General features: G+C 38.8%; 1 protein-coding gene across 8 annotated transcripts in view; it reads left to right on the top strand.

Moving 5' to 3' along the window:
* Positions 1-27665, top strand: part of LOC142396380 (poly(rC)-binding protein 3) — a 98112-nt gene that overhangs the window by 48441 nt on the left and 22006 nt on the right. For all 8 annotated transcript variants that reach the window (XM_075479039.1, XM_075479038.1, XM_075479037.1 and 5 more), the window contains 6 exons: positions 11672-11828; positions 17688-17711; positions 17822-17854; positions 18116-18232; positions 20246-20377; positions 22576-22704. In XM_075479039.1, coding sequence (XP_075335154.1) covers positions 11754-11828; positions 17688-17711; positions 17822-17854; positions 18116-18232; positions 20246-20377; positions 22576-22704 — 510 coding nt within the window. In that variant the 5' untranslated portion in view covers positions 11672-11753. The remainder of the gene's footprint in view (positions 1-11671; positions 11829-17687; positions 17712-17821; positions 17855-18115; positions 18233-20245; positions 20378-22575; positions 22705-27665) is intronic.

The following is a 27665-nucleotide window of genomic DNA, read 5'->3' as shown; positions in this document are numbered from 1 at the left end:
GTACAGGAAATGTGCTACACAAATAAATTTGATTTGATTTGTAGATGGCAGTGTGGGTTTACAGACATTGGGCTTCATGCAATAACATTTTCGTATTTTTATTCTAAATTTCTCTACTTTTTCCATACAAAGGTCTCATACGAACACGCCACGTCAGATTCAACAAACTTCGGAAAAAGTGTGTAAACTACCTGCGTAAATGATGAATGCCACCCGTGCGTATTTAAGTGCACGTGCACGAGGATAGTAAATTTGCATACTCCACGACCAAAATAATACCATATAAGGCTAAGCATCTTCTCTCCTGTGCCAGGAAGTGTTGAGTCATGAGAATGGCATCAAGGTGCAAAAAGAACAACTTTAGGGGCTCTGAGACTGAAGTTCTGCTTTCAGAGATCCAAAAAGGAAAATCTGTCATTTTTAGCAGTGTCAGCAGTGGAATTACGGGACCTGCTAAAGCGAAGAAATGGGAAGCAATTACGAGTGTTGTTAATTCCGTGTCACCTGTAGTTCGTAATTTCACCAATATAAAGAAGAAATGGTTTGATATGAAAATGGCTTAAAAATACGCTCGATGACTGCAACTAAAGCCGTGCAATCAGTTGTTGCCTCATCATGATGGCTCTTTGATGGGGCGGTTAATGAGGGAGGTCTTCTGGCACCACACCTTCTGGTCTGCCTGGGCTGGTTCAGCTAGTGGGAGACCCTCGTTCATGGCAATAGTGTGAAAAACGCAGCATGCCAGAATAATCTGGCATGCCTTCTCTGGACTATAGAGCAGTTTGCCCCCCCAGCTGTATCGAGACACGTCCACCTGGCCTTCAGCTCAGTGAGCTCCACAACAGCACGGGTGCTTTGATGCATATGTGTGCAGTCAGTTGCGCCGATTATGTTTGGCAGTCCAGCCATGGCATGAAAGTCCCTCTTAATTTGTACTTGTTGGACAGCGGTGTATGGGAATTTGATGTATCATGGGTGATAAACTGAGGAGAGTTTTGATGACCAAGGGGAGCGCACGACTCCAATCTCCCTCTGAAAGGTTCCCGTGGCCAAAAATCCAAGGGTGGTGAGGACCTGGACGTGTGGTGGAATTGGGTTTGATCACCGTGTTTCTCTCTGGAGTTGTGGCTGTAGCAAGCTGCATAGTTGCAGCAGCACAGTCCTTGGCAATCTAAATCGCGCCGTCAGTCATTCGTCTGTCTCCGCAAGGATATCGACACGGTCTCTTCCAAGAGCCTGGCGCACTAAGGCATCCAAAAGTAGCAAGTCAGCCGCTGGTTACACTTCTCATTGCCCTTGTTATATACAGAGTCAAATTAACCTTCAATTAGTGCATAATTTAAGTCAAACAGAGTAATGTCAGCATCATTATGGGGTATAATGTATATATTTATTTATGTTTGCTTCAAAATAATTAAATATACAATCCATTAGTCAAGCAAAGTTGATTCGCATAACAGCGGACTATTTTACGAAACTCCTACGACAGCTCTGGATCACTCGTAAATTCTGTTCGTACCTGAAAGAAAACGTAAAATACGAAAAAAAATTGGTGAATGCGCAAATTCTCTTAAATCATTTGTACGCAGGACTTAAGAACAAATCTGTTCGTACGCACGGTTGTTGCATGAGGCCCAATGATCTCAGGAAGTGTCCCTGAGCCCAGTGACATAATCATGTCTGTTTTTCACGCAGGGCCGACTGAGTCTCCAACGAGCACAGACATCCTATATTGATTTTTAGCTGAATACCTTGCGCATAGAGATGGCTCCAGATTCTCAGAATCTTTTGACAATAATATGTATTATAAATGATGGAATATTCTCAAAAAAAAAAAAGTCTCAAAATGAGCTCATATTTTTCATTGAACAGAAAAGACTTCCTCTTTCAACAGGTTTTCTATCTTCTTTGCTCTGAATAAGATATTGGCTTATGGGATTTCTAAAGCCTTGCATTCTGTTTTCTTTTACAAAATACAAAGGCTCACATTTCTTTTGTTGGATTTGGGGTCGTACTGACACAGAAATAATTCCACTAAGTTGTCTCCTCTGTTCTCCACTGTAGTTTTGCTTTAGTGTTTACAGAAAATGGAACAATAATTTACTGATCCTTGCAGGGAAATTACATTGTTGCAGATATTGATGAAAAATTCACTGCGTGTGCATGTAACACCTGGTTTATGTCTACAGCTGTCATCTTTGTACCACATATATGACTATCATGGCTTGCATTACAATTGCCACTGTAAGTATTAAAATGTAAATGTTAAAGTATTAAAATTTTCCTGGCTTACAGACTGTTGCCCTCATGGCAAAGCATACAAAACATGCTGAAAATATGAACCAGATGAACCAAAAAAAATTTAAAAAGAGAATACAAAAATCTTGTCAAGCTGCACAAATATTTCTAAAAACTGTTTATGTGACCGACAACAATTGTAGCCGTTTAACTTTATAAATGTGTTTTCTCTAAATCGGCATCCGCACTTTAAGGGGCACTTTACACAGGAACGAAAACGGGTTAAAAACGCAAAACCTTTTTGCGGAGGCAGTATATCGTTTAGATGGAAACGGCGTTTTGGGGGCATGAAAACGCAAAAAAGTGAAACCGCCCTCCAGAGTAGAATTCTTGAAAACGCTCCACTGTCGCGCCACCGTGTAAAGGATGAAAACGCAAAACTGCGTTTCTCGTCACATAGAAATGACGTGACAAGCATAATAAGGTGCCTGAAAACCGTGGGAAACACATCAGTAGGCTATCAACATGTCCGTCCCTGTGGACTTTCAACTCGCCTTAGGCGCGGTAATTGACGTTCAAGAGTCATTTTATCAGATAACAGCAATTATGAGTGACAGTAGTAAAGAACAGACCAAAAATATGAACTACGTTCTCGAAATTCTTGAAGTTGATAGAGAGAGCAGGCGACCTAGACAGCTGTGGGTGAGACCTGGGAGGACTTCTCAGTGGTGGGATAACTTCATGAATGGAGTGGTAGCCGACCAAGTGTTTACTGCATCGATAAATATGAAACGTCACACACTTTTGCGTTTCCGTATGCACGCAGATTTTCACCCTAAAACGCTCGTCTAAATGCAGATCTAAAAGTGAAAACGAAACGCCACGTGTAAAGGTAGCCTAATATAAAAGTTCAGGTTTGTCAAACAACACTGGAGTAAAGTTCAGAAAAGTCAAACAACTTTTTAAGTGATTCATACAATTTTTTTGTATATTTTGCTGTAAAGTCCTCACATTCTCTGTCACAAATGAACTGGCAAATAATCAACAAGACTGAAAAAAAAAAAAAAAGAAGCATGAAACGGGACAGATTGATGAATGACTTGAGAGTATGTAATGTAAATATATTTCAAAATCTGTAGAGAGATTAAATAATGCAGTTGATCAGTTCCAGAATTGCAAATCGGGTGCTTTGGAAACATTTTCTGTGAGCCACTGCTCCGGTTGGGCTGCTGTACTAAGATTATCATTACACCAGCTAATCTGCTCGACAAGTGCACGTTTAATTTTCTACACTTGTGACAGTGCAACGTCAGGATTGCGTTTCATCAGACTAATGCTTCCACCTGAAGCTATATCTCCTTCTGGATTTGTCCAAGATGTTTGAGGCTGAACACAGTTCTAAATAACACTTTAACATAGTGATAAAAAGATGTAAGGAAGGTCTGAAGAAAGAGGGGGGGTTTAAAGAAAAGCAGAAAAAAAAACAAGCAAGCACAAAACTGGCTACTCAAAGTAAAGAAAGCTGATGATAATTGATATGAAATTTCATCTCAGCATTTTGTTTCACAAAATGTCAAATTACTGAATTTCCTTCAAAAGTCATTTAAGGCTAAAAAATTAAACGAGAGCTTTCCGAAAAAAACCTATGATCATTTTGTTTGCTTACAAAAATGACCGAGTGGTTAACAAGAAGCGAACTGCAGTATGCAAAACGTGTGGCTCCAAAATTACGGTCGGGGATTCAACAACGTCCAACTGTACAGTATTTGACATTTGAAGCTACATAAAGACGGTTAAGTCAAGGTTGTCACGGTGATTAGTGGGTTGAAACTGAACATAAAAGGCGAAGGTTTTGATGAAAGGTTCACATCTGCTAAAAAACTTCAACAAAAAACTTCTTCAGTTTATTATTATTTATTTTTGTTACAAGACATATTTCAAGCAAACTCATCCAAGAACACTATGGGTTGGGGCTTTCTGCTTTGAACCTGCAGAGCACCATCCTCAGCCTCAGAAACGTGAAGTCAGACCGCATAAAAAAAAAAATAAATAATAAAATAAAATAAAAAAGGACTACATAGACTATTTGGAGGAACCAGCCAATCCTGATTATTTGCTTGGTGGAACTCTTGCAAGGAATAGGAGAAGAGGCACAAGCTAGGAGGAGAAGCAAGCTTGTGCGTTTTCCTCTCGTTGCTAAAATGGCAGACATGACATGTTCTATCAAATTTAACCCATTTCTTCCCTTGATTGTCATGGGAAACATGAGATCACTGGCAGGTAGAATGGAGCCTTGATGAAGACGCAGCAGGAATAGAAAAAAGGCACTTAAAAAAGGAAGAAAAAAAAACAGGGCAAAAGAACCTTTCAACCTCCCACTTTCAAGGTACAGCAAATGCAGCATAATCTTAAATAACAAGAAAACAGGCAGAGTAACCTTGTGAATTGATGTAACTTTCCCCTGCAAATCTGAAAAGCTCAATGAATTACACGTTGTAAGATATTTGAGGCCCAAAACAAAATGCCAGGGTTGTGTTTTTCTATAATATGTCCCCATTAAAGTAAGAGCAAAGTTATCAGTTTAATTTCAGAGTATTATCGCACACAACATTGTGATCCCACGTATCACTATGGTAACTTATTTGCTGACCCTTTTTACTGGTTATAAGCAAAAATAATTCAATAACACTTTCATCTAGCTTTAGCCAAGCTTTTCCAAACATGAAATGTATCCACATGGCAAAGAAATGTCTGTGGTTTACAGTGCTATGAATATGTCATAAAACAGGAAAGGGTTCGTATGGCTTGTGTAGCATTACTTGATAAAATTATAAGGATTTACAAGAAGTTATCACTATCTAAATAAACCTTATTTAACCTCGTATGTATGGGCACCACCTTCAAAGAAGGAAAAAGACAGAATTTTACGACTCTGATATGTTAAGTTAATATTTCAATTAATAATCAGGCTCATATCTCGCTGCTTTCGTGAATTCTCGTTTGGTTTGACAGACATTACGTAAAGAAAGCGTACAACACAACCTGTTAATTATATGTGTATACATATGAACTATTTATTAAAACGATATGACCAATGACATGAACCTTAAAACAAACAGGAGATATGCATATCGAGGCGTGGAAGGACACGGATGCTGACTTTCAAAAACAAGACTTGATTTATTATTCAAACTAGGTCAACATAAATCACGGCTGAGTCGGATGACAAAACTTGACTGTGGAAAAAACAAAAAATGACTAAGGCAAAACAAAACAAAGAACATGACATGGCATAACTTGAAAGTACTTAGCTTGGCTGTGACCATGGTGAAGGATGTAAGGATCTCACAAAGACTGTGAGAAAACTGGGAGCCTAAATACTGTGGGAACTTATGAGTGAATGAGTGCAGCTGATGAGAACTTACAGGTGAAGTGAATGAACTAATGACCTGAACATGGGGACTGAGGAAACAGAAACTGTGGGGAAAACAATGGCAAAACTAAAACATGGCAAAACTTAAGAACTAAACATGAACTTAAAAACTAAGACATGACATAAACTAAAACATGGGGAAAACCCCATGGACGTGACAGTACCGGATTTACTCAAATAGTTTAGGTTTGTTTACTATTTGTAGCTAAAGACTGACATCTTGGATTCATTGATCATTTTAACAGTGAAAATCTGGAGATACCCATTGCCACCATCTGAAAGATGAAAGAAACGGGCCGACCTTACTTCACTGTAGTTGTTAGTCAGCTCGCAACACACCAGGTGGTAGCCAGCGGAGTGGATTTCTCTCGGTTCTGCGTCTCAGGGCCTTCCTTTGGTTATGGATGACTTTAGAGGACTTTGCAGTTGCCTGGACGGTCGTTTCTTTTCCACCGGGGCTTCTCGTTGCCAAGGCGACGGGACTGGCTGGTACCGAGGACTTCACCGTACACAATGACAAAATTGTCCAAGAGTCGGGAGTTGGTTGGTTGCTGACCAACTATGATGAAGGGAACTTAAGTTCACAAAATATTAACAAAAAGTTGATAAGCTTGACGCTGGCTTTCTTGCTAGGAGAAACTGTGATAACGTGCAGCAGCGAAGGTTAAAAACGTGCGACGTAAAAAGACATGGATGACGTTAGACGAACAAAACACAGAAAACGTATATCTTTCTACTATTTCATTGTTTCTTTCTTTGTTCGGATCTTCTTTTTCCTCTTCATCTTTATATCCTGTCTTAGTCTTTCCATCTTCTTCTCTGTTCTGAACTTTCTTCTTCAGCATCATCCATTCTCTCTGCATCATTCTGAAAACTTCTTCTTCTGCATGATTCTCTTTCTTCTTCTTGAGCTTCTGTATTATTCCATTATTCTGGGTCTCTGGCTGTGTTCGACACCGCATACTTCTCCTACTACTCCTACTAACTTTTTGAGTTAGTATGCAAGTTTTAGTATGCAAGAAGTTCCCAGTTGCATACTAGATTCACCGAAATGTTGGGTATGCATCATGAGGTTACTACTTATATGCAAACTACCCAACATGCAATGTAATGTGACGTCGCTGATCGTCATTTCCTGTCAAAACGGCAGTTTCAAGCTAGCAATAACGAGAGTAAGTTAACTTCCTGTTTTCAAAACAAAAGCACCAACTGTATCATAATGGCTTTCCCTATGATAAAAGGCAACGGGTATTTCATTTTGTGAAAATAACCGGAACTGCGTTGATCACTACAGCTAGCTTTAGTAGCGCCGAATTTGTGGAAACAAAATTGTAAATAGTCGGTATTTTGTCAGAATTTCAAAACGTTGGGGATCTAAACGACTACTTTCTCGCCTGAAAATGTTTCAAATGTTGCTAAAGTGTACAGAGTTTAGAGCTGAAGCGAAATCAGCGTCAAACCGGCTGATTTTGGCTCGGGCAGGAGCGAAATGCATTGTGGGTAAATGCTCTGCATACTGTCTGATCGATGAATGAATGAATGAATGAAAACTTTTATTGCGGACTCAATGTTCCATAAAAAACACATACAACACATAAAACAGACAAACAGATGAGTATGCAGTAGTATGCAGTTTGCAAGTATATAGTATGCGGTTTCGAACACAGCCTCTGTGTTATTCTGTAATTTTCTGGATTTTGGATCGCAGGTTCCGGGGTTTGACTCGCAGAGGCGGGGCATGACGTAGGCTACACTTTCAGCCAATGATATGCCTGAAACTGTTGTGACGTCTGCCTGGGCGTGTTTGTAAGGCGATTCTAACGTTTAGAGATTTTTAATGAAATAAAACAAACTCTTTCTCCATTCCTCCATCTCATAAAACATTTGTGTCAATAATTCTGAAAATACCACAACTTGTTAAGATAAGTAGATTAAAGATATTAAATAGATTTATGATATAAAGACATCAAATAACCCATAACATGACATATGTAGTGATTATAAGTCTCAAAATTCAGATGAATATCTGTAAAGTTATGACATATGAATAGCAAACCAAACAATGTTATGTTCCTGTGTTAACCATGAAGGACAAAAAGAAATGGAAGGTACATCGGTTAACCGTTGCAATTCTTCATATAAATGTCCAGTTTACTGACTCCGTTTGGGATTGAACTATTCAATACTACAGACCACTATGGGGCAATGTGGTTCCATAGGCAGGTTTGTCATTTTTCCAACAGGGTTATTTTTTCGTCATACTTCCAAGTACGATCGTAAAAGGGTCTTAAAATACAGCTTGTGGTTTCACTGAGAACCTGAAAGGACTTGTACAAAGATATCAAACACATTTGATACAGTTTTAAGATTCGACTGAAAGTGACTCTGAGTAAAGTAATGTTCAGTGCTATAATTGAAATCTATTTAATAACTACAAGCAGTGTGTATGGGTGGCCTTTACTATACCTAACCAAGCCCAGTTGCTTTGAAGAAAGTCATCCATCAATGGACAATTTTGACGTCTTTTACAGCGCAAGAGAACATAGTTATTAATGTGTAATTGATAAAAGATAGGTTACAGCATACGATTTTTGGAGTGCCAAAAGTTTACTACATAGTAACTTCTTGGTTCTGCCTTGGAGATTCACTCAATACAGACACATACACACAGACAGCCAAATGCAAAACAAACACTATCTATTCTCTATGCTGGATTTCCATTGGAATGGTTGCAGCACAAGATATGTCTATGACTAACAGACACTGACAGGCAAAAACACTGTTAGAGTGGGGAAAATTTAATAAAATCAAACATAAAAGCAACCCAATAAGATAAGACTGACACTATGTTTGCAGGTGTCAGTATTGACCTGGATAGTAATTGCAGATGCGTTAACAGTGAATCAACAACAAGGTCTCAAACAGTGACTGTTGCTGAAAAATGCAATCATTCAATTTCAGGGTTTATTAGTACTCATTCTGTTGGCTTGTAGCAACGCAGTAGTAAATGCATCCGAAATGCATAAAGGTTTGTGTGTAGCAAAGAAAAAAACAAAAAACTATCAGGTTTAAACAATGTGAATGTTGTTTTGGTTGTTTTTGTGGTATGAAATATTGAGTCTCTGGGCTACTGTGTTGAACTGCTCTGTAAAGTGATGCACTGTAGAATCATGTTGGGTATATGGGAATTCCAAAGCAAGGAAAAAGTTAAAGGTTTCTTTTAGGTCAGTAGTGATCATTAGCATATCGTGTTAATATTACAAAGTACAAAAAAAATAAATAAAACACAGCAGCACAGAAGCCAATGATCAGCCATCCTATTTAGCTTTGCTGATGTGTCACTTGGAATATCCAGGCAGCCATTTCATTTGTTTGCCACCTCGAACCCCACAGCCTGAGGGCCCTTCTAATCTGGGGCACTTTTGTCATGTCTTGTGTCCATGCATAGAAGAACATTTGCCCATGCAGTGCATGTGCAGTGCATGACAAAATGGCAAGATCAGCTTCAATATTTGCCCAAATTTGGATGTATTTACAGGTCACTCGCCAAATGTGACGTCACGAGTTATGATTCATGCCCACATTAGTCCTTTTTTCGACCAATGGCTTGCCAGCTTTGTATTATACCTTGTTGATCGGAGGATGTCATTTTTGCTAATCTTTCGCTCTGAGTTGATGTAGTGGCCATTGCTTTGGAGCTCAATCAAAAAGGTAAATACTTTCTGATATTCCAGACAATGTTAGAGATTTGTTTTTAAATGTGTCTTAAATTCTCCCATGGATTGTGGTTTCCTAACAGTAGATATCTTAGTCATGGCCCTCCCTTTTGCCTGGTTATTTGCAGGGTGACGTCATCGGGAGAGGAATCATATCAGACATAGAGGACATAAAAACTTACAATTAATTCCTCCAATTGGATGAGATTTCATGTCTTCTCTTTGTAATTTTATGCATCTTTACCAAAACCATGAGGTGAAGAATAATAACAGTTCCTTATATCTGCTCCTAGTTTTTCCTTGTGGTGTCTGCCATTTCGGTTTGGTTAATACAATGCTTTATTAGTGGCTAACACTACTTGTATCATAAAGGCAGCTATATAGGTTATGCCGCAATAGCTGTTTATTGTGAAATCACTTTGAATGACAGCTTTACAAGTCTGGAAAATACATTCTGGTTCATGATGACACTGAAAAAAAATGGCTATTTAGCAGTTGGCAGTATCTAAGCACGATCAACTGGGTTGATATGAGGTATGAAGGTTCTACATTAAAGATTACCAACACCATGTAGAGAAGAAGCAGCGCGTTTTTATTGCAATTTCTGGCTGGACAGGAGGAAAGAGAGAATTGCTAACAAATATTGCCTGTTAGCATACCCGCAAAAAAAATCTGTGTTAGCCCTCCAAGCTCATGCAACGTGGCAAAGGAACAATACAAGGAGGCATTTGCTTGTAATTGTAATTTAGGCTGAACTCTCAATTGGGTCGATCGATTGGAGATGACAGGCTACAACCTGCTTCTGGGCAAATGGGGATGGAAAGTGGTTGGGGGTGGGTGCAGCTCCAAAACACTATTTGACATAGCATCTGAGGAAGTACCCAAGTATAATATAAGTACAACGCCTTTTGTGAAAGGTCCTAGAATGTGTAACACCACTGATAAGGCAGCATGATTAAGACCAAGGAACTCTCCAAAAAGGTCAGGAAAAATGTACAGATTAAGGTTAAGCTATTAACAAATGTCAACTGAATATCACTTGAAACACAATCAAAACTGTTATTAGAATCTGAAAAAATATAGCACAAAACAAATCTGACCACTCAAACTCACATACCAAGGGTTTTTTCAAAGCTGGCAAATCCAGGGAAAAAAGACAGATTGAATTTAATACAGCCAACACACCCTAATATTTGTCTAACAATAAAAGCTTGTGATATTGTGCAGAACAGTTTGATATTTCTTGTGATAGTTTTGCATTATAAACTAAAGCAACAGTTATGCAACAGTCAGTGAAATCTATACTCCATCCATTCATTATTATATTTGCTTTATCTTGTAGACGGTCACAATGGAGCCTGTCCCAGCTGAGAGGTTACCAGCATGGCTAATACAAATGAACATACTCATCATACCGACCAATTAAAAATCCCAGCTTTATCAAGCAGGTTTTTTTTTTTTTTTTGGACTGAAGAAGAAACACAAGTTATATAAATAAAAATATTCAGTTTGTTTACACCCTTCCAATACACAGGTCTACCACAGACACAAATATGTAGAATAACACTGAAGCCAACAGCCAAAACTTGTTAAATCAAATTACAGACAGACAGATAAAATATTTAGTCCACAAAAATCAGTACTCTGAAAGGGATATCAGCTGCTCTTCACCACAATCTGTAGGTGCAGGGACATGTGTTGGGACATCATGTTTCAAAATGAGCAACATGAATGTTTTTACTGCAAGAAGCAGATCCACGTGAGAAAAATGTTTGTCTGACACGTAGGGCTTGTTAACACCTGGATGCTACACAACCAGCTGTCTGTCACCTTCTAGTAAAATTAATTATTAAACCTGGAACAAGCTGGACACATTTATATCAAGAGTAATTTTTAACACTGCTCTCTAGGTGTTGCTTCTAAAGAAAATGCACATACAGTACAATACCAGAAGAATCTGATGAATCAAATAAAGAGTTTTGTTTGTGGCTCATGTGTTCTGACAACACATCAATCACTCTCCAATAATAAAATTATTTAAAGAACACCGTTGTCATTTCAGCTTGATTCGAAATAAAATCATGCCTTTCAGCAATAATAGCTTTTTTTGTTTTTTGTTAAGATTAGCCACCCAACAGCAGAAAAAAAGACATTAATTAATGAATAGACACGCGCACACATAGATACAAACATACATACACTTGTGTGTTAAACACGTGTTAAAGCATGTGCCCACACATGCTAGTGTTAATGTTTTGTTTTTTTGTGATGTTGGTACTTGCAGGTGACTGGCTGGCTGGAATACCATCATATTCCCTCTCCTTCTGAGGACATCCTATTGCAGGACCACTCTTAGTTCCCACAGCATGGAGTCCACCAAGGTCCAGTCAGAGGGTGGCCTCAATGTCACCCTTACCATCCGCCTCCTCATGCATGGAAAAGTAAGTACGGCTCAAAGTATTGTAGGTCCCGGGTGTGGGGAAGGCTGAAAAGTGAGAAACAATACAAAGGAGTTGATCTTTTCATAGGTGGGTCTTCAAAGTTAATAATGATCTTTTAAACAACCAGTTAGACTAAAAGAAATTACTTTTGAAATGATGTCCTTAAGTCCTGAAGTGATATACGAGTAAGACATGAATAAATGTCACTTACATCCATCCATTCATCCAATTTCCATGCCCGCTGAAACCAGTTCAAGGTCGCAGGGGGGCTTGAGCCTATCAAAGGTGCCATTGAGCAAAATACGGGGTACACGAAGGACAGGTCACGAGTCCATCGCAGGGCCAACACAGAGGCAAACAACTAATGCCACTTACAGAGGAATTTAATCGTGTCACGACCTGATTACTGCTCCACCTGCCTTGATCCTAATCATGTCTACCTGTGCCTTGCAATAACTCTCATGCTCCTCACCTGCCTCTCTCTGTATTTAAGCCTCCTCTTTTCATCCCCCCAGTGCCAGATTGTTGTTCAAAGATTTTTCCAATGAATTCATACGTGTCTTTGATCCTATATTACCAGAACAAGAGGCAGCTCGAGGTCTATTATCCATAAAACAAGGCAGTAGGAGGGTAACCGAATACGTTATTGACTTTTATACATTGGCCACTGACAGCAAGTGGAAAACTGATGCTCTTTGTGATGCTTTCTACCAGGACCAGAAACAAGACCAGAAACCCCCACTGACACTGACCCCCCAACCCCTACACATTACATTAATGTGTACCATCTCCTCCATGGACTGTCTACACAATATCTGTACATACTTGTTCCATTGTTTCACTTTTACTCACTGTTCTTATTTATTGTTTTTATTTAATCATCCGAAAACAAAGCACCAGCATGGCAAAACAAATTCCTTGTATGTGTAAACCTACTTGGCAATAAAATGCCACAATTCAAAACACTCTGCCACCCAGGAATCACTAAGACGCTGTCAGTATTCCAGGGACGCTTCTGGTGGCCTACTTTACGGAAAGACGTCAAGGAGTATATTGCTGCCTGCCAGACCTGAGCCCAGGTCAAATCTTCACGCTGGGCTCCTACGATATAGAAGAAGCAATGCGCATGCATGTACGCCCCTACTTCTACCAGCGCGAAGCTCACGTTGTTCCTTCAACAACGCCGCTGTAGTTAGCAGTGTCTGCAGCAGTGCTGCTATCAATGTTGTGGGGTCCATGATGATCGCTGTCTGTCCTTGTTGTGTTGTCTTCTTCTTCCGGATTTTGAATGGAAGCCGCTTTTTGTTCTGGTCACTGAAGTATGTGTATACGTCACTAGCGTTAGCCATGTGGCTGTGACGCAGATGTAAACGAAATGAGGCCGTTCTCAGATCTTCCCACTCTGGAATCCGTTCTCAAAAACTATCGTTTTGGGGTAGTGGGAACGCCGGCTCCGTGTGGCCGCGACAGCCAAACGATAAGAAAAAGTATCGTTTACAGTGAAAAACGTTTTCGTGTAGCCGTAGCCTAAAATTCAAGAAACTTAGGCAGTTGCAGAGAGGCTGGAGGGAGCACATGCTAATGCGCTTTAATGGAAAATCAATCTGACAATCGTCCACATACAAATGAAAAGGAATTTCCTGAAGATATGGCCAAGTGGAAGCAGATAGAAAGAAAATAAAAGAGGTCCAAGAATGGCGCCTTGTGGTTTTCTCCCAGGGGAGAGCAGCAGAGGTGGAGGTAAAAGGGCTAATTAGTTGTACCTCGTTGGAAAGGTGGCTCATCAGGCTTTACATCGGTCTAAAAGACAGCAACAACTGTAATTATTAAAAGGGACAAAATATGGACTGAAAAAACATTTCTAAACTTTTTGAGTAATTTATACTAAAATACTACTCTATTTTTCTCTAATAAAGAGGGGTTCTACCATCTCAGTGACCTTTCCATTTGACTGGTGTCACAATTATCAGAAAAAGTGTGTTCATATGATATGTGTTTGTATGATGTCTGGTTTAGGAGTTATGAAAATTCACGTTTTGTTGACAAACATTTGTCTTGGGACATTGGGATCCCTCCTTCCTACTAAACTAAATGCTGACGTAAAAGCTTCTGTCCGAGAGGTACGACCTAAATCAGTTGAGAGCTGAGCCAGTGATGCCTACCCACTGTTCCAGCCTGGAAATGAGGATCAATAATATCAGAGAAAACGTTTGATTTAGCAGCTTTCACAGCAGCGCCAACTGTCTCTCAACATTTCAAAAGAAACCTGGAACCTGTCACTTTTCCATCTCCATTCAGCTCTCCTGCACTCCTGTCTGATAGAATACAATGGAATAGAATAGAATAGAAAAATGACACAATAACTTACACAATAGCTCTTTTCACACAGTGGTTTTGCCTTATTGTTGGAAAAAAAAATTGGTAGTTCACATACACCAAACAGAAATGACTCAGCACAGCATCCACATGCGATTATACAAAGCAAGCTGCATCACGTATTCGTCTGAATCTTAGATTAGTGTTTTCCAAGATGCCAGCTTTTACTTACTCCTGGAATACACTTTACAATCCTTGATTGTTCCAGATAAAATATGACCAATGTCAAACTTTACCAGTTTTCACAATCTTGAAACCACAGACAATTTAAAATTTCCATTTGTATCATAAAGTTAGAATTATCATTCTATAGTGTGACTGCTGCTACAACCTCTAACTCTCCAAACATGGATGGAATGATGTGTTGATCGACCCGATGCTGGCACAGTTACATAAAAACCAAACCAAACCGAACAGGAAGCCAAAAAAGGTCAATGTAATTTGTGAAATTCAAAGAAAATAGTATATCTGGTTGAGCTGTAGCAGCGTAAGCCTTTTTCTGTATGGTGTGCCCTCCAGCTCATACCATAAGCACAGAAAGAAAGACACATTAAATTACACTGTAGACCAGCATAGCAACCATTTTTCAGGAATGTACACTGAAATATACAATTAGTTGCATTATTGAGAATGCAGGATTAAGCATGTGTTTTGGAGTTTGATCTGCCATATAGGTTAATAGAATATCTTGACCTCTGGTGGTTTGAGTGCCGTCATTATTAAAATCTGAAAGTGGGCTTTTAGAAATCACTTTAATCTCAGATACAAAATTGTTTCAAAATTATTACACAACAAAAGTGCTTTTCTTGAACAACAGTCTACATTTATTTGACAGAAGTAAATAAGCACTTTGTACAATCAATAGAAGAGCTCACAAAAGATTTTGAGAGAGTCACATTTGGAAGCAAATCATTGCAGTCTTCTTCTGAATACTTTTGTCTATAAGAAGTGAATGAGACTGAGGTAGCAAGGACCATCCAAAAGCTGTCTAACTCCAAAGCAAATGATATTTATAATATAAACTCCTGGTTCTCAAACGTTATGGTAACTTGTTCGTTAAACCTTTGACACATCTTGTCCATTTGCCTATTAGAAAATGTAAATTTCCTTTAGGGTGGAAAAAAGCTGTGATTGTCCCAATTTTTAAATCAGGAGAGCAGGACTCAATGCACAATTATAGGCCGATAGCAATTTTACCTGTACTGTCAAAAATTATTGAAAAAGTGGTGGCAGCTCAACTAACTGACCACCTGGAGGAGAATCAACTCCTCCATCCACAGCAGTTTGGCTTTAGAGCATGGTATTCAACTGAGATCGCCAACTGCTGCTTCATAGAAAACATAAAAAAATCATTAGATAAGGGTGAAGTGGTTGGTGCTGTGTTTCTTGATCTTAAAAAGGCATTTGAAACAGTCAGGCATAGCCACCTTTTAGCCAAAATGTCCACACTTAAGATCTCCTCTGAGGCCATGCAGTGGTTCACCTCCTACCTGCAGGATAGGGAGCAGTGTGTGAGAGTGGCCCAGGACAAATCCTCTCAGAGAAACATCTCAATGGGCATACCTCAGGGCTCCATACTAGGGCCACTGCTTTTCAGTCTCTTTATAAATGACCTGCCTTTGATTTGCCCAGGTGTCCGCTGCCAACTTTACGTGGACGATGCAGTTTTTTATGCAGCCGTAAAGACACCAGAGCAAGCTGCAGATGTTTTATCTGCATGCATCGCTGAGGTTAGTCAGTGGCTCTTCAAAAATCAATTAGTCCCTAATCTTACAAAAACAGTCTCTATGTGCTTTTCAATCAAAAAACTAAAATTTGATCAAAATTGCAAAATGTTTTTCCAAAATTGCAAAATACGACAGGTAAATGAAATAAAATATTTAGGATTGGTTCTTGACCCACAACTAAAATTTCATGCACACATAAAGAAAATATCCAAAACAATTCAAAGAAATATAAATTGCTTTAGACTTATTAGGCTCTTCATTCCAAATCAGGCGGCCCTGCTGTACATGCATGGGATGATATTTTCTCATATCTCCTACTGCATGACAGCATGGGCCCAGGCAGCTCCCTCAGCCACAAAGTGCATTGGTTCACTTTACAATCAAGCACTCAACATTATGGACAGAAAACCAATCCGTTATCACCATTGTCAAATTCTCTACAAACATAATTTGTTGAGCTTTGACAGTTTTAGCAATTTGTGTTTTCTCAAATTATTTTTTAAATGCTATCACAATTTGGCTCCAGAACCACTCAGGGAATTTATAAAGAGACCAAACAGCAGCAGGACAACAAGAGGCAGCTCTAACCACAACTGTATAATCCCTAAGTGCAGAACATCGTTTGGACAGTCGGTCTTTTCTTACAAAAGCTGTAAACTCTGGAACTCACTGCCCACAAATATTAAGTCCATCAGTGAGTTTAAATTGTTCACCTTTAAACTTAAATTTTGGCTTAAAACAAACCAAAACTGTACTCACTTGTAAAAATGTGAGAGTGAATGAATGAGATGAAAGTTTGAACTGCACTGTTGTATTTATAGATTAATGTTCTTATGTAAATTAAAGGCTATTTTAGGTCTTGTGTCAGCATAGAAAAGCCTAACCAGGGACGGGAGTTGTAAATTAGCACTTGTTGCTATACTCTGTATGCATCATATCAGCTACAAGCTTTGATTTGTAACTGTCTGATTGTATTGTCCCTGTCAAATAAACGAAATGAAATTAAAAAAAAAAAAAAAACATACTCGCCTAGCTTATATTTTCATCCTGTATGACCGTTATCTCATCTTATCTCTTTGGCTGGATGCTGGCCCTCTTGACAGTCCACTTATAAGACTTTAATGACCCTGATGAGGATGGAAAGAAAGACCCTGTAATCACTACAGGATGCAGATGTGTATAAATAGTCCCTTCCATTGCTTTCTGCATTGGTTTGACCTAAATTTATTTCATGGACAAACATCTCTAAAGTCAGAGGTCTTTACATGTAGAGACTCCACTTCCACCAGAGTAGAGGACCCTATTATGTCTAATTTAAGTTAGCTCAGGTAGAATATGATAATGGTTTGGGAAGAAGTGGAATTTTACATATTGCTTGGTATATATACATTTACGCTGAGGAAATAACTTGATCCTATGAAGTAAATTGCCTGCACCTATACAATCTCAAAGGATCTTGTTAATGGATATGTTAAGGAGAGGTCAGGGTGTGTCATTGCTTGCAGCCAGGAATGCCTCTGTGCCTTCCCCTCATTGTGCCACATCAAGATCAGAATGATTAGATGGATATGAAAAGTGTGGCCCTGAACACTACCATGCAGCCATGTATATCCTTGTTATGTCTCTGCACAGTTTGCGCCTTGTTTAGAAAAAAATCCAAACTAACAAAAAGTAACACAACAAGAAGATGAAATCTGATTAACTATTTTACATCAAGAAACTTTTTTGAAAAATAATCTGTCTCTTTTTATTGCAGGAGGTTGGAAGTATAATTGGCAAGGTATGTATTTCATTCATTCATTCATTCCTGCTTACACAAACACAATAAAATCATACTATGTCCTAATTAATCATATTTTCTAAAATGATTGCTTTATTATTTTCTTCCAGAAGGGAGAAACTGTAAAAAAAATGCGAGAAGAGGTGAGTTTCAGTGATAAAAAACATTATCTAAGTTGATAAACACAACATACATATACACAAAGTTGAAGAAAGTAAACAGTAAAATTCCATTAATCTGGCTTGAATTGAATGAAAGACTAATGTAATTCATAATTTGTGGCAGCATCAGGTTTAATATTGGCAAAGAAATTATTCAAAATTTGTAAAGATCCACTTCCTAAGAATAAGGCCTCATATCACCTGTATTGACCCGATTAACAATACGAGTGCTGCTTTTCTCAGAGTGGAGCACGAATCAATATTTCAGAGGGCAACTGTCCAGAGAGGATCGTCACCATCACTGGACCTACAGACACCATCTTCAAGGCCTTTGCTATGATCGCCTACAAATTTGAAGAGGTATGATCATTTCTAACAGTTTATTGTATTTTTGTAACATGTTATACTGCACTTAAACAAATACTTTGAACATGTTGTATATTGACAATTCTGTTTCTTATGTTGGCCCTGAAGTTCAAAACACAATCTGTCAACATTTCAAAAACAAAACAACTCGATCCCAAAACAACTCAATATTTCACAAAATATTACAACATTTAGTTTGCACAGAGAAAATGGGGACAGCAATACTTTTTTGTGATTGGACAGAACACAATGCATTTGTAACAGGTTGAGGTCACATCCTTTTATATGACGTGTCACACTCTTATCAGTCCAATTACATGAAGAAGTTTTGCAGTTTCCTTGACGGTTCTCATCACTGTCCACTTCATACTGCAATATGACATGGAAGTAAGCTTCCGATTCAGCATTAAAGGGAAAAAGGCTTTTGCTGGATCTTCACCGCCTGAGATCAAGTCCATATGAAACACCATTTTACTTCAAATCTGGATTAGACCATCCCACAGATGGTACAGACAGTATAAACTCTAATAATCACACTTTGTAGGATTGTACTATCTGTGGTATAATGTAGTTCATAATTGAAAGGTCTAAGTCTTGTTTTTTCTATTTTGTTTGTTTGTTCTTTTTAAATATGGACCTCATTTAAAGTGGTCTAAATCCAAAAAAAGCAGTGAAATTGCCTTCACTGCCTTTCCCCTTAATTGCTAAATTGGAAGAAAACCTCCAGTGAAGTGTGGTTGCATTTTGTAGAAGTTGTTGTGTTTTGTTAAATGTTATGTTCCATTAAGCACTTTGTGAAATATCGTTGTATTTTCTCAAGTTTTATTGTGAAAAGTTGAGTCCTGTGAAAATGTTATGTTGCGTTTTTGTGAAGGGTTCTTTCTTGTAAAATGTTTTTTTTTTTTTTGGTGAAATTATGCATTTAGTTGTGTTTTTTTAATGCCGTCATTTTTTTGTGAAAGATTGTTTCATGAGGGGTTGCACCTTGTAAAATTGTGTCACACTTTGGTTGCATCTTGTAAATATCTGTGTGTGAAAAATGTATCGAGTTTTTTTGGTTGTTTACACCCAAGTGGTAGCGTGATTATTAAATCAGCATCAGATATGTCAGCATAACACAGCTTATAACATAACAGTGTCTTTGACTTGTGTGTGTGTACTGATCCCGAGGAGCACTTTAAATACCAAAACATGCAAGAATGAAGTGTAATTCAAGTCAAGCTGGAGTGTGCAACACCTTTTGATTTTGATTTTTATAAGTGGGCTTCTGCCTTATAATATTAAAATATCCATTGTATGCAGCTGTCTCCAAACCACTTGAAAATCTTCAACAAAAACATGAGTAATAAGAATCAATTTTCAGTGACCCAAAACTATGAAAACTAAGGTCTGTTTTTTAAAGATTACACGTGCTAGACAATTATTTTTCTCCTAATGGATTCCTTTTCAAATTCAAACAATTGAGTCCTATCTCAAGCTATAACAACCTAAAACTACAATTTGCAGAAGAAATTTCTTTTACACATCTTATTGTTAAATTCACACATGGGAATATGATCTCCAGTACTTGTAAAAGGGTTCAGACTTCTCTTCGATAACACAGTGATGCAGTGAATACACATATGAGGTATGTATGTCACTTAACAGTAAGGGGGGAATTTAAATATCCTTTCAACTATCTTTTCCTCTGGTCTGGTCTTTGATGTCTCATATCTAAGTGATACTTTGTAAGTACTGTGACTGGAAGTTGTAAGAAGAGACCGATTGCTGTGTCCTCAGGGATCTGTCTGAAATTCGCCAGACAAGCAGGCTCGATCCTTATACCCATAAAGCCGTGCTCCTTCTGCAAGTAGATAAGATAGAAAATGTTGAAAGAATTAAACAAATGTGTTTATCAGATTATTTTTTACCAACTTTTAAGTTTGTAAACTGATAAAAAAAAACAATTAAACATCATGAATGTTTGGGGTCAGGTTACAAAATTTAATATGTCTTGTTGTTTTCTAGGACATAATCAATTCCATGAGTAACAGCCCTGCAACCAGCAAGCCCCCTGTCACCTTAAGGCTCGTTGTGCCAGCCAGTCAATGTGGCTCCCTAATAGGAAAAGGAGGCTCCAAAATCAAAGAAATGAGAGAGGTACATGAAGAATTTTTATGGATATCTCATAGATTACTGTTAATTTAGAGGAGTCTGTTTTTTCTCATCATTTCCATGTTTACTTTTGCAAGTGAAACAGATATTGTTATGCACCAAATGTTCCCTCTTAACCTTTGCATTCCATTATGTTTACATTATTCATGAATAATTTTGTATTAGAAACAAAAATAGTTTTTCCAGATTGTTTTCATTTGATTATGTGGTATGTAGACATTTAATAATTCAATGTCTGTAATGTCCTTGCAGCTACACAATAGGCTTTAATTACACAAAATATATATACAAGACATGTTATGGCATGGCTAAATGCTTGCTTTATCTCTTTCAGATGTGTGATATTAGTCATGATTTTCGAGAAACACAATACTTCTATTTTTGATATTGATAAACATAAATGCATAGTTAATAATTTCCAATAATAATCAAAGATTGACCCTCTGAAATTATTTTATCTCATATTTCTAGTTTTTTCAATGGACACTTTGACAAGAAAAAGAAACGTATGATCTGAAAGAATTAAACTTTGCTTTATTCACTGTTAAGTCAGTGACTAGACTAATGTCATGGTACAGGCTTTGCCTGCACTTTCACAGTTGTAGGAAGGCTGCAATAGATTAAGACTAATCACTCAGCAGAAGCTATGAACCTAAGAGGGAGGTAATATTCTTGCCAAAGCCAGATACTGATCCAACCAATCATAAGCTGGCACTGGTAACTGAAGAGTGGGCACTAGCAACTAAAAAAGCCATTACTCAGCCTGGGCAGTAACTCATGCATCCAATGCAGCTACTCACTGGGTCAGCATTTGTATAGTGAGGCTAATGACTAGCATCTCTAAGATGGTGACTTGCTGGATTAGACACTCGCTCAGCCGGACATTAGCACAGAGAGACAGGCAACCATCATGCCGAGGCTGACAACTTGCTGAATCGTCTACTGTTTTGGTTACTAGAATAGTGAAGCTAACTAGCTGCAAAGCTAGCCAGTCTCCTTCTTTTAGCAGCAAATTGTGATAGTTCACTGTTGACTTAACTGTTACTACAGTCTGTGGCTCTTACCATAAACTAGAAATTAGTAACTACAAGGCCTCTCCTTCAAAATATGTATTCATAGTGCCACTTCCTGGTAAAATAAACAAACAAAAATTATGTAACTAAACTCTGACATTAGACTTAACACTCAGTCAGTGGTATAAAGGAGTCAGTTGTTTGAAATGTTTTAAACACCCTAGAACCTTTAGAGGTTTACCAAGAAAAAAATAACTCTTGGAGGTATGGATACGAGTATAATTTCCTACAAGTGATCTTTTTTACTATCCTTAGTTGGGCTTTCTTTCGCATCACTGATCAATAGTCAATGAAGAGATAAGGTCGAGCTGGCCATCTCTGAGGTGCATCATTGACATTGCTGTTAAGGACCGTGCTCTTATGGTGTATTGGGAATCCATCCAAGCGCCATCAAGACATGTCACTAAACAACAAAATATCAGGTTTATGTTGATGCTCAAGGCAAAGCTTTGAAAAATTAGTAAAGTCAGTATGATTTATCCCTCTGAGCCATGGATTTCTTTTTCAGTATATTTTGTAAAACAGTCCCACAGTTATTGAGCTATTTTAGGGTGAATCAAAGTGGTGGACTGACTAATTAACACTGTTGCTCCGAATCCACACTGAAAGTGTGACAAACAAAATAAGAACCAACATGCCTTTAAAGAGTCTAAGTGACAGCCCAGGGAACATTTACTGTCAACTAATAACCACAATATATTTAAAGTCACTGTGCAGACAAGCTATACAGTGGAGTGGAAGAGTGCTTCACTGCTGCCTTCAGGTTAATATTACCAGATGGGACCAGGGCAAAAAAAAGAAACCATAGTCCTAAAGGCATTATGTTGTTACCCCAGATGGCTATGTCATAACTGTCACAGCTGAGGCCAATCTAAGCATCTTAATTATCATGGTCATTTTTCAGGACCTGTAATACACAGCTAGGATCTTTTATACACTCTGCACCTTGAGGAGTTAGTTGACAAAGCTGATAAGTACTTTTCAATTTTAATTTACCTGCAAAATTGAGTGCCTGTACTCTGGAGAGTACTGCACAGTACAGCCTGTACAGCCTGTATAGCAGATGAATCCCGTCAATCTTGTCTCTCACAGACCCTTATTTTTCTCCAGTCAACAGGGGCCCAGGTTCAGGTAGCGGGGGACATGCTTCCCAATTCCACAGAGCGTGCAGTGACAATCTCTGGAACCCCAGAAGCCATCATCCAGTGTGTCAAACAAATTTGTGTGGTCATGCTGGAGGTAAAGTATGAGGAGATTTAGGAACACGCTTTCTTCTTGGTGCTTGTTTTACTGCTATTCTCCCAGGCTCTATGAAATATTGAACTGACAATATTGGATTTCTGGCTTGACAGTTAAGTAGCTTTAGTGCCTTGAACAAGTTTTTACCCCCATTTGATAGTTTTCTTGTTGTCTTGTTTCCTAATAACTTATAATTAACATGTACTTTTGGATGGGTTCGACCCAATTTAGTAACACATGTTTACCACTTTGTGAACAAAAAAAGCTGAGGAAATTTGAGCATGTATAATAATTAATCCCCTTAAGTTAATAGTTTGTAAAGCCCTGTTTAGTGACAATTACGTCTTCAAGCTTTTTGAGGGGATGTCTGTAAGTCTGGCATATTTAGCAAAGGGTTTTTGCCAATTCCTTAAGGTCATACTGCTCCTTGAAGCTGAATGGGCTGTACTGGTGTAAACAGGGATAGAGGGACCAATTTTCAGCAATCCCACTTCTTTTAGATGTAGAAGAATTTTACTAAATAAAACAACGATTCTTATTGTCTTTTAGTTTTTATCCATAAAACTATCTTGCTTATTTATTATTATTTCAGCCACAAAAGTGTGCTGGTTTTTGCAACCTTGTTACTGTCGCTGAGTCGGAAAACTTGTTCACTTGTTCTTCACAAACTTCAGTGTTGAGAAGCCTTTCTCACTGACAACGTGGGTTAGTGACGGAACCATTGATTGAACATCTTTAATGAATTATTCATAAATATATTACTGAAGTTGCTGTGAGGGACACTGAAATAATTTTTATAATGATTATTATCATTCTTGAAATGTAAAAATTAATTAATCAGATTATTGACTGGGTAATATTGTTCTGACAAACCGTTGTCACTTGAATCTAAAATGTAAATAACACAATTCTTTAAACATTTACAATTCATGTAGAATCTAGCTGTGCACCTTGTATATTTATTTTTTTCTTCTTCTAAACCACAATTACTTACATTCACATAAATAATTTAACTTTAAAAATAACTGGTATCCTACCTGCCTTGCAATAGATCATGGGTAATTACAGGATCATTGGGCCTCATGCAACAACCGTTTGTACACACAGATTTGTTCTTAACCCTTATATTGTGTTAGAAAGCTGTTTACACCTGTGGTGTTCGCGGGTCAATTTAGACCCGTGATTTGAAAATGCTTGAAAATGCTTAAAATCACCAGTTTTCTTCCAATATTGTTTTTCAACTCATTGTTGGCTTAGTATACATTCATATAAATGGAACCAGTGTGGGAAATTTCTTTAGTTGGCTCCACAGACACAGTATTTTAAAATGTACCACTCGTTTTTGAATGCAAAAACTATTTAAATTCACTAAAAATATTTGTCATTCTTATAGACTGAGTAATTAGAAACTGTAAATATGTTATAGACCTATATTAGAGTACACCTACCAAAGAAAAAATTAATATTTTTTTTATTATTTAAAATTATTAACAATAGTGACATCTTTGGTGTTTCGGGTCAAAACTGACCCGCATAGATAAATAGTAGGATAAAGACAACAAGTGTTCAAATTTCTTTCCATAAAAGCAACTCTGGTCTCCCTGTTGTCAAAACGTAGCACTCTTGATAACACATGAAAGGCTTGAAGCGACATTGTGGCACGGAAAATAGGGCGTCCTGACTCACTATCCCATAAGCTGGCCGTAGCTTCATTACAGGATCTGTACACCCCCGCAAGAAGCAACAGTCCCATGTGCGCATCTAGCTGTGTTTTGTCCATCTCCGTCCTGCTATCACCAAACACTCTTCTCCCTTCCATGTTGGTCATCTCAAGTAGGATACTCTGAATAGGTCGTGGAAAGAACAGTTCAAACGTTGACTTGATGTCTTGGGCGTGTGACACAGCGTATCTAGTAGGCCCTGGAGTCATTCTGAGGATGTTCTCCGTCGGTGCCCTGGCTTGGGTTTAAGCAGGGCTTGATAACCATGAAATGTCACCTTTTTTTGACTTGAAGACCTCTCCTTGAGCATCTGTGACATCTGGGTCCTCCTCATCAGATGTTTGGTCTTGTTCAGGGTCATACTGAACATCATCCTCCTCCTCAGCTTCACTTTCCTCTCTCTCCTCAGGATCACCATCATTACCAAAGATATGATCTAGCGCCGCATGAACAGAATACCTTTTGCTCATGTTGACTGATGCTCCTACAGAATTCAACTAATAATATCCCACCCAAACCCTCTTTATATGTGCCAGTGTTTATAAACAATGTATCAATATGCTGTGAGAAAGTTTTAGGTCACGTGGGGGGTGGTGTGTGTGTGCTTGTATAAATTTTCTATATGTCTCTATCTGTGCCTGTGCATGTGAAAGAAGCCTGTGTGTGTGTGTGTGTGTGTGTGTGTGTGTCTGTGTGTGCATGTGTACACTCACACGTCTGCATGCGCGTCTGTGTGTGAGTGTGTGTGTGTGTGTGTGCATGTGTACGCTCACACGTCTGCATGCGCACGTGCGCGCACGCGTGTGTATATGTGGGCCATAACTGGGCATATTGGGCCACAATTGATCCTCAGAGCAACCCATAGCTTTTAGGTGATGCATAAAACAGCCAGTATTCTCTGCCGGGTCATTTTTGACCCGTAACACCACAGATGTAACTTTTTTTTTTTGAGACCTTTAGAATTTACTAAAATGGTGAAAATTGATATTTCTGCATTCAATCGGGTGTGTCTGAGGATTAGATGAAGCCTCATTCCAGAGCAAAAAAGCAAATGGTCATTTTTACACATTTAAACTTGAAAACGGGTCAATTTTGACCCGAACACAATAGAAGGGTTAAGTCGTGCGTACGAGTGATTTAAGAGAATTTGTGCATTCACCAATCTTTTCTGCACTAATTGAAGGTTAATTTACTCTGTATATAACAAGGTCAATGGTGTCACAATGGGTGGGTAGGCAGGACAAGGATGCGGACTCAGAGATGTGAAAAGCAAACTTGGTTTTATTATACAAACAAAACGTGGTTAACAAAAGGTGCGGCTGAGCCAGATGACAAAAACTTAAACTGTGGGACAAAAAACATGACTAAGGAAAAACAAAAGACTTGGCATGAATACGTGGCGTCGTGGCATGAGGGGTGAAAATCAGGTAAAGATCTCACAAAAAGACAGGGGAGCCTGGAAAGTAAATAGGGAACTGGGTGATTGTGAATGAGTGCAGCTGGGGACAATGAACAGGTGATGTGAGTGAAACTGATACTGTGGGGAAGGCAATGGCAAAACTAAATACAAGACCTGGCTAAAACATGAACTCAAAAATAAAACATAAACAACCTAAAACATGATAAAACATAAAACTAAAAACATGGGGAAAATCCAATGGGCGTGACAAATGGGAAGTGTAACCAGCGGCTGATTTGCTACTTTTGGATGCCTTAGTGCATGTGTGCTCCGAGACCGTGTAGACAGACAAATGGCTGACATCGTGATTTAGATTGCCAAGGACTGTGCTGCTGCAACTATGCAGCTTGCTACAGCCACAACTCCAGAGAAACACGCCGATCAAACCCAATTCCACCACACGTCCGGGTCCTCACCACCCTTGGATTTTTGGCCACGGGAACCTTTCAGAGGGAGATTGGAGACAGATCGGGGGTGTCCCAGTCCTCTGTGAGTCGTGCGCTCCCCTTGGTCATCAAAACTCTCCTCAGTTTATCACCCATGGTACATCTAATTCCCATACACCGCTGTCCAACAAGTACAAATTAAGAGAGATTTTCATGCCATGGCTGGACTCCCAAACATAATCGGAGCAATAGACTACACACATATATACATCAAAGCACCCGTGCCGTTGTGGAGCGCACTGAGCTGAAGGCCAGGTGGACGTGTCTCGATACAGCTAGGGGCAAACTGCTTTATAGCCCAGAGAATACAATATTGCACAATATTGTCATGAACGAGAGTCTCCTTCTACCTGAACCAGCCCAGGCAGACCAGAAGGTGTGGTACCAGAAGACCCCCCCTCATTAACCGCCCCATCAAAGAGCCATCATGATGAGGCAACAACTGATTGCACGGCTTTAGTTGCAGTCATCGAGCGCCTGGCCATGGCGAGACGTTTTTTTTTTTTTTAAGCCATTTTCATATCAAACCATTTATTTTTTTATTTTGGTGACATTATGAACTACAAGTGACACGGAATTAACAGCACTCGTAATTGCTTCCCATTTCTTCGCTTTAGCAGGTCCCGTAATTCCACTGCTGACACTGCTAAAAATGACAAATTTTCCATTTTGGATCTCTGAAAGCAGAACTTCAGTCTCAGAGCCCGTAAAGTTGTTCTTTTTGCACCTTGATGCCATTCTCATGACTCAACATTTAACACTTCCTGGCACAGGAGAGAGGAAGCACAGCCTTATATGGTATTATTTTGGGCGTGGAGTATGCAAATCTACTATCCTTGTGCACGTGCACTTAAATACGCACGGGTGGCATTCATCATTTACGCAGGTCGTTTACACACCTTTTCCGAAGTTAAGAGCGTTTGTTGAATCTGACGTGTTCTTACGAGACATTACAGGAATTATATGAGTTCTAAAGCTGATTGGTAGCACCAGATCTTAATTTAGGGTTTCAAATCATCCATCCATCCATTTTCTATACCCGCTTAATCCAATTTAGGGTTGTGGGGGGGAGCTGGAGCCTATCTCAGCTGTCATTGGGTGGGAGGCAGGGTACACCAGGTCCATGTACACACTCTGTGATGGACTGGTGACCTGTCCATGCCAGGGTCACACGGAGACAAACGAGACACACAACCATGCACACTCAGTACTAGGGAAAATTTAGAAACACCAATTAACCTAACATGTATATGTACCCAGAGAGAGCACCCAAACACCACACAGAAAGGCCCCAGCCAGTATTTGAACCTAGAACCCTCTTGCTGTGAGGTGATG

Source organism: Odontesthes bonariensis, chromosome 12 (assembly GCF_027942865.1).
Source record: "Odontesthes bonariensis isolate fOdoBon6 chromosome 12, fOdoBon6.hap1, whole genome shotgun sequence".
Taxonomy (NCBI): domain Eukaryota; kingdom Metazoa; phylum Chordata; class Actinopteri; order Atheriniformes; family Atherinopsidae; genus Odontesthes; species Odontesthes bonariensis.
This window is presented reverse-complemented; position numbering and strand designations above follow the sequence as displayed.